Source organism: Phyllostomus discolor, chromosome 3, assembly GCF_004126475.2.
Source record: "Phyllostomus discolor isolate MPI-MPIP mPhyDis1 chromosome 3, mPhyDis1.pri.v3, whole genome shotgun sequence".
Lineage (NCBI taxonomy): Eukaryota > Metazoa > Chordata > Mammalia > Chiroptera > Phyllostomidae > Phyllostomus > Phyllostomus discolor.
The window spans coordinates 178,408,529-178,421,066 of NC_040905.2; the positions used below are offsets into that span (position 1 = coordinate 178,408,529).

The 12,538-nt window shown below is 43.3% G+C and overlaps 1 protein-coding gene across 3 annotated transcripts in view; it reads right to left on the reverse strand.

The window, feature by feature from the left end:
- Positions 1-11,531, reverse strand: part of FRMD3 (FERM domain containing 3) — a 262,871-nt gene extending 251,340 nt beyond the window's left edge. For 2 of the 3 annotated variants that reach the window (XM_036021775.1, XM_028523580.2), the window contains exon 1: positions 11,192-11,531. In XM_036021775.1, the coding sequence (XP_035877668.1) occupies positions 11,192-11,338 (147 nt within the window). In that variant the 5' untranslated portion in view covers positions 11,339-11,531. The remainder of the gene's footprint in view (positions 1-11,191) is intronic. The other variant, XM_028523581.2, reaches the window with a different exon arrangement.
- Positions 11,532-12,538: the final 1,007 nt, after the last annotated feature.

Genomic DNA, 12,538 nt, shown 5'->3' on the forward strand with positions numbered 1-12,538 from the left:
GAAGGACTAGCATCATCTTCAGAACAAGATGGATAGTAATATGTATATAGACCAGCCCCCCAAATAAAATCAGTTAGGAACAGGAAGGAAGAATTATTAACCAACTTATTAATTAGGTTTTATCCTCTCTTCTATTAATAAAGTTGATTAATCTATTTTTAAGACTACTTAATGCTATTACTAATCACTAGTAAATGATACTGTATTTGAATTTTCACAGTTTGTGTGTGAAGACTCTGGTTCAGTCCGTCCTTTCAAGACCAACATTTACTGTCAAGGCCTAGCACGTTAAAGCAACAAATTATGCTTCTGATGCAGGAGATAATAAATCAAACCTTGACCTGTTAACACACTAACTCCTTTCCCCTGCTACAGAATAATCACATTTCAAAGCTTAGCATACATAGATGTATTCCAACAAAACTCTATTGTACATCTAAGATCCAGATTACTATGTTACTAATATTAGATTTCCCTTTTAATGGTTTTATAGAACTTGAACTTATTTTCATTAATATTCACAATAACCCCTGGAAATTAAGTAACAAAATTTGCCATAAAAAATATCTGAGATATAAATATTAAATAAAGGATAAAGTATTGCAGCATAATTTGCAAACCTACTCTTCAAAGACCATGTTTACTTCAATGCTGTACCATGTTAATAGAATTTTAAAATGTATTATCTATTTAATGTTCATGACCCTGTTTCAAAGGGTAACTTCCCTAGCGTGAAAAGCCTATGCTTTGTAACTCAGAACCTTAAAGCTGAGAAATGACTTTTTATCATTTGCTAGTCCAAGCAAAGAAATGAGGATTGACAGCAGGAAAATGCTTTCCCATGGATGACAGAAAAAAGTGGGGAAGCTCTCGCTCAGGTCAGAGCAGCCTAACAAATGGAAAATAATCAAATATCCTTGGAAAGAATTCCAAAGCTCATCACCCACTGGTTTGGTTTACAAGGATGACCTAAACGGAAACACAGACAGAAAAGGGAGGCTCATCACAGTGGTGTCATTCATGCCTCGTGGTCTCTACCACCACTTGCACCAACACTGAAGACCCTTTTACCTATGTCTCCATGGCAGACTGCTCTGTTGACTTGCACTCCTTATATCCAGCTGCCTATTGGAAATTCTCCATTCAGACACCCTACAGGCACCTCAGAGTCAACATGCCCACAATGACACTCATCATCTCCCCCACCAAACTGCTTCACCTTTATTCTGTCTTCTCAGGGCCAGCCTCATGGGTGTATGACCTATGCTTAGAAGGACCCCATACTTGATGTAATGGTCTACTGTCATGATCCTTAAATTCTTAATAGTTTTGAACAAGAGGTCCCTCCCCCATGTTTATTTTGCACTAGGACCAAAAATCATATGGCTGGTCCTGTCTCTCCTGGAGTGGCATCACCATTACCCTTGTCACTGAACCCAACCACCTAGACTCTCCCCATATTCTTCCTTCCTTCACTTTCACTTCTAATCATGCTATTTCATGCCACGCAAGAAATCACCTTTCCTGTAATGCCTTTTCCTCCTTCTTCAAAGAGGTGCCTTCCACTTTTCCATTATTAATCAAGATTAATCTATAGCACAGATAGTTCTTGCTGCCCCAGTCTGATACAGATGCCTTCTCTTGGTCCTTCACCTGCATATACCTGTCCCTGCCTCTGACATTTTGTCCTTGTATCACTATCTTGTCTCTCTCCCCACAAATGACTGTGAACCTCTCAATGGCTGATTTTATTTTCTTTTTATCTACCATTCCAGGCTCTGTGCTTGGCATGCTGAGTGAGTTTTGCTCACTCACCCAGAAGATATTTCCAAATGTTTATCAAATAAGATTAATGTTATTTAAAAAAACTTTACTAATTTACTTTTGGGAAAAAAACATAATTTCTTAATCTATACAAATGTTCTTCCCTTTTAGAATGGGCTTTATTCTTTTTTCTAAAGTGTCCTCTCATTTACCTCCTGCACCTTCAGGGAAAATCACCAAAGTAAACAGCCCCAGAGCTCATGTTACACCTCAAACGCACTTTTCACTGTCCTCCAGGGTCACCGTCCCTCAGCGTCACTTCTGCTAGTGAGAACAACTGGGCCCCTCTGCTTCTGGGAGTTCCCAGGCACTGCTAGCATACACACAATGGTTTGTTTGTGATGAGAAGTTCCCAGAGTTCCTGTGCAGGGGCATCAGGGGTTCAGGATACAGGAGGGCAAGAGTGGAAAGTATGGCCCAGAGAGACAAGAAGGCCCTGGCTACCCCCAGACCCCCATGTCTTCACAGTCTTTCAACACTTCAGCTTATCAGCCATCCCAGGAAATCCTGTTTGAAAAGCAGCCTCTTGATTTGACTGGGGTGGGAGTCCAAAGGGATCATTCCGTCCCCAGCATCGGTGCCTAATCAGCACTTTGGGCTATTGTGATAGACACACCTAGATGGATTTTTTTTGCTCACTCACCCAGTCACTCAAACATTCATTGAACATCTATCTGCTGAGGGAAATGTGCCAGGAGAGGCATTATCAAAGGGGATAACAGCCCAAGTGTCCCCACCTCAAGGAAATTAAGAAAAGTATTACGAAAAAGATAAATTCCACAAATGCTTTACTATTACAAGTGTGGCTCACAGACTAGCAGTGGCAGCATCACTTGGAAGCTTTGTTGGAAACACCAAATTTCAGGGTCCTCCTCAAGACCTCCTGAATCAGAATCTGCATTTTAACAAGACCACAGAAGATCTGTTGGAATGTCAGAGACTGAGGAGCATTTACACACCCCTCCCAGAGCTGCCACTTGTGTATGTAAAGCTCAGATTCTCCATGAAACACATTCTGATATTTCCATTCCTGCTATGTTTTCAAGTTTTTCCAAAATGTCTACTTGGAAAAAGAAGTAACAACTTGAGAATTCAAGGGACTAATGGACCTGATTCAAGTGGCTTACATTTTAAACACCTAATGTATCATGGTCCATAACCAAAAGATGGGTCTCAGAATAAACATGGCTTTATCTAATGATTAAAGTTGAAAAATCATAACTCAGATAGCAGGCGCAACTGAGGAATGCTTACTACAGCAGAGCCTGGCCTCGTCTCTCTACTTTTAGCACCAGGTGTATGATTACTACTTAGTGTTCTAAATATACACATGCTCATCCATGTACACATTGGGTGTTTTTTATTTCACTGGTATCATTCCAGGCACTTATAACTTGCAATCTTGGAGGCCCAAGATGCATGGAAGTTCTATTTTGTTTTATTTGGTTTTCTTTTTAATTTTTCGGGAAGTTCAATAAATTGAAAGTCACCAAAACCAGCAATTCTTAAGCTTGTTGGTGTCAAGACTCCATTACACTGTTGAGGATTTATAGGACTTTTATTTGGATGGTATATATCAATATTTGCTGAGAATTTTTAGTCAATTTTGATTCACTTAAAAATAACAATAAACTCACTGCACATTAACATGTTACATATTTTATAAAAATAACTTATTTATAAATAATAACTCATTTAGTAAGAAAGGGATCGCTGTTTTACATTTTTGTGAATATTTTTAATGTCTGGCTCACTAGAAGACAGCTGGATTCTCATATCTGCTTCTGCATTCAATGTGTTGCAATATCACATATCATGCAGCCTCTGGAAAACTCCACTATACGATTGTGAGATAAGAGAGGGAAAGGCAAACAACATATTAACAAAGGTAACAAGACAACTAAACGAGGAAAAATTGCTTTTTCAACAAATGGTGGTGTGACAGCTGAATAAGAAGCAAAGGAATGAAGTTGAATCCCTACCTCACACCATACACAAAAATGAACTCAAAATGGGATCAGAGATGGGGAGTGGCTGCTAGTGGGTACAGATTTATTTGGGGGATGATTAAAATGTTCTGCAATTAGATGATTGTACAAAGTTGTGAATATACTAAAGTCCAGTGAATTGTACACTTTAAAATCGTGAATTTTATGGTATGTAAATTGCACATCAATAAAATAATAAATGAAATTCCTAAATGTAAGAGCTAAAACTGTAAATGTTAGAAGAAAACAGGCATTAATTCAAGACCTGCATTAGACAACAGTTTGTTGGCAATGTCCCAAAACCATGAGCAATAAAAGAAAAACTAGACAAATTGGATTTCATCAAAATTTTTAAATTGTTGACACCTTCAAGAAAGTAGGAAGGCCACAGAGTGGGGAAAAAATATATTTGCAAATCATTTATTGTATAGAGTTTATATCCTAAGTATATAAAGAACTCTAGCAACTCAATAATAAAAAGAAACTCTAATTTTAAAATGAGCAAAGCATCCAAATAGTTCTTTTAAAAAGATACACAAATGGCCCATAAGCACAGAAAAAGGTGCTCAACATCATAAGCTATCGAGGAAATGCAAATCAAAACCACAATGAGATGCCACTTCATACCTACTAAGATGGTTATAATCAAATAGTCATAAAATAACAAGTGTTGGCAAGGTTGTGGAGAAGTTGAAACCCTTACATATTGCTGGTGGGATGTAACATGGTGCAGCTGCTTGGGAAAACTGTTTGGTATTTCTTCAAAAGATTAAACAAAGAGTTACCATATGACCCAGCAATGTCACCCCTAAGTATGTACCCAGGAGAAATGAAATGTGTCCATGCAGCAACTTGTACAGGAATGTTCACTGCAGCACTACTTATAATAGCCAAAAAGTGAAAACAACCCAAACTTTCATCAATTGATGAATTGATAAAACAAAATGTGATCTGTCTTTTCAATGAAATATTATTCAGCAATAAGGGAAATACTGACATAGACTACAATGTGGATGAACCTTGAAAACATTATGCTAAGTGAAAGGAGCCAGTCACAAAAACCTACATATTATATGATTCCATTTGTATCAAATGCCCACAATAAACAAACTCTTAGAGACAGAATGTAGATCAGCAGTGACCTAGGGCTGGGAGATTTCAGAGGAAATGGGATTATGACTGCCAAAGGGCACAGGGCTTTTGGGGGAGATGAAGAAACTGTTCTAAAAATTGATTGTGTAGATGGTTGCACAATTCCGTAAATATACTAAAATTGTACATATTGAGTAGATTTTATGGTATTATATATCTCAATAAAACTTACCCCAAAAAGGTAAACAACACTTTGAGAATTTTTTTGAAAATAGTTTGAACCTCATAGACCTTCTGAAATGATCTCAGGGACTTCCAGGGTCTGCAGACCTATTCTGAGGACCACTCACCCAGACAAAGCACCTGGAGTTGATATGGTGGGTTATCTTCCTAGAAGCCATTTCCTCCTTCCCTCTTCCTCCTTTCTGAAAAGAGCCCTGATTTTTACATATTGATCCCTCTTCCACGCAGAACACCACCAAGAAGGAAGATTCCACCCCGAGTTCCAGGCCCAAGTTCTGGTTGCCTTAAGCTGATTAGAAGATTCCCTTCCACTGACTGCAGTCACTGGTTCAGGGGTGGACCTGTGACCTAGGAGGTCCGATCAGAATGACAGCAGGACTTCTGTTTCGCATGCTGAGTTGGAAGTAGTTTCTCTCTCCCCTTGAATGGTGTCCTATAAAAATGTGACAACTGGAACTACTACAACCTTTTCATATCAGTTCAAAGATAAAGCCATCACAAAAAGCAGGACAGTCCTTGAATTCAGTCCTTAACTCAGGACTTCTGGATACATGAGCCAGTATATGTGCTTGATGTTAATGCCAGTTTGAATTAGAATTTGCTAGACGACGTTAAAAGCGTCCAAAGGATATAGTGTCCAAATGACGTGGAGCGAACAGTATTTCATTCTCCCCACAGTCAATACACTTTGCATTTTCTCTGAGGACATCAGGAGATAAGATCTTTGCAGACCATTGAAATAAGATTACTTTATTTTTCAGAATATACTTAACACAAAGAGCTGGCCCATGTATTCTCACCTAAAAACGTCAGCACTGGTCCACATTATTTAACAAACTGTCTCTCCTTTCTATTCCTTTTGTGTCTGATTTTCAGTGAACTCTAAATGGCATTCTAGATGAGTTTGACAGAGAAAGTATTGGGTTGTTACTAACAAAAAAGGTGTGGCTGTCATCTAAATCTAGCTTGAATTTCACCAGCAGAATTATCATGGGGCCTGACATTTAGTACATATGTATGTTTGCACGTGACCATCCAATTCCTCTGCCAGTGGATAAGAAATCTGGGGAGCAGTACACTACTACCTTTTTAAAAATAATAATAAATTGATTAAAATAGTACTCTGCATTTGGGTGATATTTTAACAATTATACCATGCTTTTATATACATGATCTCAACAGCCCAGGGGAAGATGGCAAGTGAGGAATTATTATGCCCATTTTACAGATGAAAAACAGTAGGCTCAGTGACTTGCTTAAGGTCTTGAACAATCAGAAAGTGATGGAGTTTGGGCTTAAAGACATTAGATTCTAAGCCAAAGCCTCCCCAGTACTCGGGATTACTTCTAATATACCTGCACACAATATTAAGATAACTATCAATATTTTTTCTGCTCTTACTCTGGGCCAGGCACTAATCCAAGTATTTGACATATGCTCTACGTGGAGTCCTTACAAGAAGCCCATGAGGTCTGTGTCATTATGATCTCTACTTTACAGATGAGGAAACTGAGGCCCAAAGAGGTATAGTGACATGTCCAAAGTCACCTGGCTAGTCAATGGCACAGTCAAGGTTTGAACCCAAGCAAGTAGCACTCCAGAACATAAGGTCTCCACCACTTTAGAACATAAGGTCTCCACCACTTTGCCATACTGTTACAGTTCAGCAAGACTGGAGACACCTGCTCTGCACAAGACAGCTGTGGCTGCCCAGAACCCGCCAGTTCATGGGACTGAACTCACATTTAATAACACAAACTACAAAGGACTATCCAATAATTTTTCTTGTTCTAAAATTTGATCATACAAAGGTGATAAAATTTGCCTAAAATAAGCCAGGATTAAGATAACATCTTATTAAACCCTTCTGATAATTTTATTATAACAATCATTATAACTCAATTTGACCTATTCTGAAAGACACTATTGGTTACTTAGTCAAAAGTCAGTCCCTACCCTCCACCACGCATGTGCACGTGCGTGCACACACACACACACACACACACACAAACCTCCTTCCTTCTACACTGGCAAAGCCTGCTGCCTACTATAGAGAGTAAAAAGTGAAGACACCAGATCTGCCTGTTCCTAGACTTTTTTGCAGCAAGGCCATGGGTATATGACATGATCCTGACCAATGGAATCCAATGATAAGACTCGTGGGGCCTCTAGAAAAGGTGTTCTTCCATGACTTAAACAAATGGATGAGGAAATGCCCCCTTTAATATGGTGGATGTGGTAGTGCCTTACTGACATCCAGAATTACTGCAGCCACCTTACAATCATGATGACTGTAGTTACATAGCCAGCATGCAGGATAGCAGAACAGAAAGCCAGACAGTGCCTGGGTCCACGCAGAGCTGCTGAACAGCCCTGAAGCTTCCATGCCTTTGGACTTCTCATCTGGTAAGGCAATAAGTGTCCTGGTCACTTAAGCCACTTCAGCCTGGCTACTGTCTTACTTGCAGCCAAAAGTATCCTAACTCTCAAGTTTCAAGAGGCAGTGCTACCAAGAAGAAAGAGCTCTGGATTTTGAGTCAAAGGACTCAGGTTCTAATCCACTTACTTGCCATGTGACCTGAATTGCTTACTGTCTCTGAACCTCATTTTCTATACCTATAAGTTTGAGATAACACTCAATAACATCAATAAAATGTAACAATGCAGGATAGTTATGAAAATCATATGACATGATATGTATACAACCAATCTGTCAACAGCAATGTAGTTGGTCTTAGGTAATAATTAAACTATAGACTTATTAAACTGAAATCATCCATCTAACCTAGCTTCTTTATTTTACAAGAGGAGAAACATTGACTCCAAATATAAAATGACTCAGTCAATGCCACATAACTGCTTGGTAACATGATTAAACCACATAGCTCCTGATTCCAAATCCAATATTGTCATGCTAGCCTCATGTTGATAGGTAATAAGCTAGATTAAACATGAGGCACTCATTCATTCAGCAAGTGTTTAGTGAACACATACTATATACCAGGTGCTACTCTACATATTGGGGACTCCTTGATGAACAACAACAAAACATTCTTACCCTCATGGATTTAACAGTCTAGAAAGGAAAGGATCCAATCTACGCTTTTAAAAAAAAAAAAATTATTGAGTGATTACTATGTTCTAAGCACTATGCTGGGATTTCTGTTCAAATCCAAATCCAAATTCCCAATAATTATCAATCATGCTTACCAGGCTTTGCTAAAGAATGAATAATAATGTGAAAAGCCTACATTCTACTCAATAAAAGTGATTATTAAAAAATGAGAAGTTCATTAGAAGGAGTTGTGAATCACCAAACTAGCATCTGAAAACATGGACAGGATGGGAAAGAATGCTAGGACTCCACTCTACTTGAAGCAGCAGGATTGAATGAAACAGGTTAGAACTACACCACGTCCTTCCTTCTATATTCTCCTGACTTCAAGGGTTGGCTCAGTTGGAAAAGCCCAGTAGGAAGCATTCCGTAACTCCTTCCCTTCTCCAGGCTTCTGCCTGGTGCCCTAGACTCTCTTTTGACTCACAGTCTATCTGGAATTCCTCTTCTGCACTACCTAGAATAAACAATCACACACCAGTGACATGATGGAACAGTACCCAGACCTCATATAAAAACAGACTGAGCTAGTGACATTTAGCATCTCCAACCGGAACTGGCTATCCAGCTGCTCAGACTGGGCCATTAGCTTGTTTGTTTGAAAGTTTGATTTGCCAAAATTACATAATTTGGAAAAGGAATATGTAAAAGCTGTTCTTTTTCAAAAATTCCATAACCCACAATTTGTAGGAGTTGTTAAGGAAGAGTGTGTGTAACACTGTTTAACAGTCCATATGCTTTTTGTGATTCCCTGGAACAGAGGAAAAAGGGAAGGAAGGAAGGAAGAAAGGGCGGAAGGAAGGAAGGAAGGAAGGAAGGAAGGAAGGAAGGAAGGAAGGAAGGAAGGACGGAAAGATGGCTTCCCCAGGGCATGTACTGGTGATTCTGAAAGATTCTTTAAAAAAAAAAAGCATTGTGTTCTCCCTCTAAACAAATGGCAAGAGTGTTTATGTGTATGTGTGACCTTATAACCAGAAGTACAATTTTAATTACCAGGTTTGGAATGCTCTAAGAAGTTTCATGATTATCATTCATGATAATTTAATTCATTTTAACTGGTTAAATAATAATCACCATTTGGGGGCAGAAGGGGCAGAGAAAGATGTGCCACAAAATAAAACATTTGACTTTAAGCAATGCCAAAATCAACATTTTTAGATCGTATCATTTTAACCACATTGGCATCAGTTGGGCCATACAAAGTCTAACTTTCCAACTGTCATTAGACTGGCTACAGTTTTGTTTCCTAGAACGCCAGACTACAAATGCAGGTCTTTGAGGAATACTTATCTATTCTAAGAAAGACTTAGTCTGGAACCAGACAGAAACAGTGGCATCAAATCCAAGTGGGCACAGGACAACTCAAAGGAGGACTCAACAGCCCCACTCCCTGCTACTGGCCCCTCCATTAGCTACATATTCCATATGGATTAAAAGACTTGTACACCCACTTTATGATGTAAAGCAAAGTGCAACAACAAACTGCCTTTGGGTCACAAGACAGTACGTGCCAAACATTTCTGTGCAACCAACTCTGTGGCAGCAGAAAAACTGCCTATCCTGCTCCTCTTTTTATTAGTAAGTTTAGCAGCAATACTGAGCTCAGAATGAAATTCAAGATCCTCTAGAAAATTCAGGGGCAGCCTACTTTCCTGGGAGATCTGGGAGATCATGGGGCACCACATTCCTGCCTTGAAACTGTCCAGCTGCCCTCGTATCACAAGCTTCCACCAGAAAAAGTAAGTGGGAAAGACCTTTCATTCATCCATCTATTCATTCTTAGTTAACCCAGCCCAGAAGCATTCCTGTCGTTGGGAGATGCTGCCCCCATTCACCTCTCACCAGAACTGCGTAGGGTGCCCTGTATCTGAAGCTCAGTCCTGGAGCTTCACTGAAGACTGGGGTAGGTAAGAAAAGAAAATCCCAGGGTAAATAGATTCAAAACTCAAAGGCAAATAGTGGTGAGTCCAAACTGGACCTCTCCAAATTGTGCACTGCCCGTGGGTCATGGGAGAGGGCACACACCTGCCTAAATATGCATGCGCCGATAACACACACTTGCAGCTCATAACAGCTCTCCTGCAAGCCCAGAGGCAGTTACTACCCAAGGATGGGGCTGCCGGCAAAGCTGTCTTTGCCTAAACAACTTTCGCCTTCTCCAGCTTGGGCAGGAGCATATGTATGTCCACCAGTACTCCAAGGGGCGACTTTTTCCCTGGGACTCAGGTGCTGCTGAGGCCCCTGAACCCTGAACAACTCTGCCGGCCTCACAGCCCTTTTCCTTTCTCTGAAACACCCAGATTCCTTTTGAGGTAGCTCCAGTTCCACGCAGCGTGCGCCCCACCCGTCAAGGCTGGAGCCCCGGGCTGCCCAACCTCTCTCCCTTCCAAGAAACTTCTCAGCCTCCTCCCCTCCTACCCCCACCACGCCGTGGAGAAGCAAAGGCCAAGGGAAGGGAGCTGGCAGGGAGCCGGTCGTTGGGTCTGATGGCACCTTAGGAGCCCGAGTGCAGAAAAGAAAAAGGAGTGCCTGCCTTCTCCACGTGGAGGAAAGGAGAAATGAAGTGTGGGTGATGTGAAGGTGCCCCTCTTGGTTCTCGGAACTCCCATTTCCTGGTGGGATGGGGGCAGAGGGGTTTTTATCCCCAGGGGAAAACTGTCCGCTGCTCCCAGCCTGGATACGGCCAGCCTAGCGCCAAGCGTGCATCCCCAAAGGGGCTTGGGCTCGGATAACATTCTCCTGGCGCCTGCTGGGAACAGTGCCCCCATCTCTGGGTAGAGCTCCCAGCCTCAAGAGGCGGAGGAACCGAAATCTGGCTTTCTAGCAAGGCCCTGGGGTAGGTTCCACACAGCTGCCCGCGCACGCCCACCCGCAGAGGGCTCCCCACAGCCAGGCGAACCCCACTTCCCTCGCGCCCAGGCTCCCGCACCTGGATGTGGCAGGAGATCTCCGAGTCGTCCAACAGTCGGATGGTGCATTTCATTTCCTGGCTGAGCGATTTGATGCTGGAGCTCCGAAAGTGGATCATTTTCATGGTCCTCCTGCCTCTCGGCACACAGTGGCAGGAGGCGAACATGCACCGCAGCCAGGAGGAGCGAGCAAGAGGCTCGGGGCCGGTTCGGCTCGGCGCTCGCCCTCAGGGAAACACACACTCCAGCACGCACCGTCCTGAACACCTGGGTGCGACTCAGCTCCCGGACGGCACTGGCGACAGGAGCCAGCAGCCACACTTGCCGGGCTGCTGGAGCATAGCGGGGCGGGTCCCTCCCTCTTCCTCCTCCTACCTCCTCCCCCTCCTCTCCCTCCTCTCCAGCGCCTCGCCCAGCTCTTTCCCCGCCTCCGCCCAGTGTGCGCGCTCCTGTGCCTCCCTCCGCCTGGGCTCCCTTGCAAAGGGTGCCCTCAGCCCGTAATCCCCAAGCAGGCGTGAGATGCAGTCACTCCCGAGCCCCGCGCCTCGGGAGCAGGCGAAGGGACTGCTGGTACTGGGAACTGGTCGCCCAGCAGTGGCCTGCTCCTGCCGCTGCGTCAGGCTGGGCCCGGCCACCGCCTCCTGCTTCCACCTCGATCGCTCTAGCCCTGGGTAGCGCTCGTCTCTGCCCCGGCTCCCCCACGCGCCCGACAGCTCTGCTTGGCCCCAGGGACCTGGCTGCAGGCAGGGGATGGCGGGTGATCCTAACCTACAACTGCAGGGAGGATTCCACCACGGGAGAGGATTGTTGGACCAAGGACGAATCCCAGAGAGTGACACGAAACCCTGGCACAGCGACACCAGGAATGCCGCTAATAGTTTCAGTCTGTGGTACTAATCAGGATATCTTTAAGCCTTTATTTTACTTAATATTAACTGGAGTCAATCTCCTTCTCTGAAAAATTCAGAATCTCCCTTAAATTCTCATGTTGATGTCTCCCAACATTCCAGTATGATTTCTGACAGCAGTACCTTAGACCTGAGCCAGGCGGCCCCTCCCCTGCCCCGCCCCCTTTAGGGACCTTGCTCCCCCTCCCCGGTTGCCCAGGAATATAGAAGTGCACCATCGCCCGTTAGGCCAGCCTCTGGGTACTGAGGACCACCCCACCCCCACCCCCCACCCCCCGAATTCCTGTCGGCCTCCAGCGTGTTAGGGATGTGCCTCTGCCTTCCCCAGGGTGGTTCAAGCACTCGGGTGCTGTGCCCATGGGCCCAAGGGGTGGCTATGGGGCAAGGGGGTGGAGGTTGGATAAGGAGACCAGGCGTCCAGGCGTGGGAAGAGAAGAAGGGCTCCTGGCCCTGCTGCCC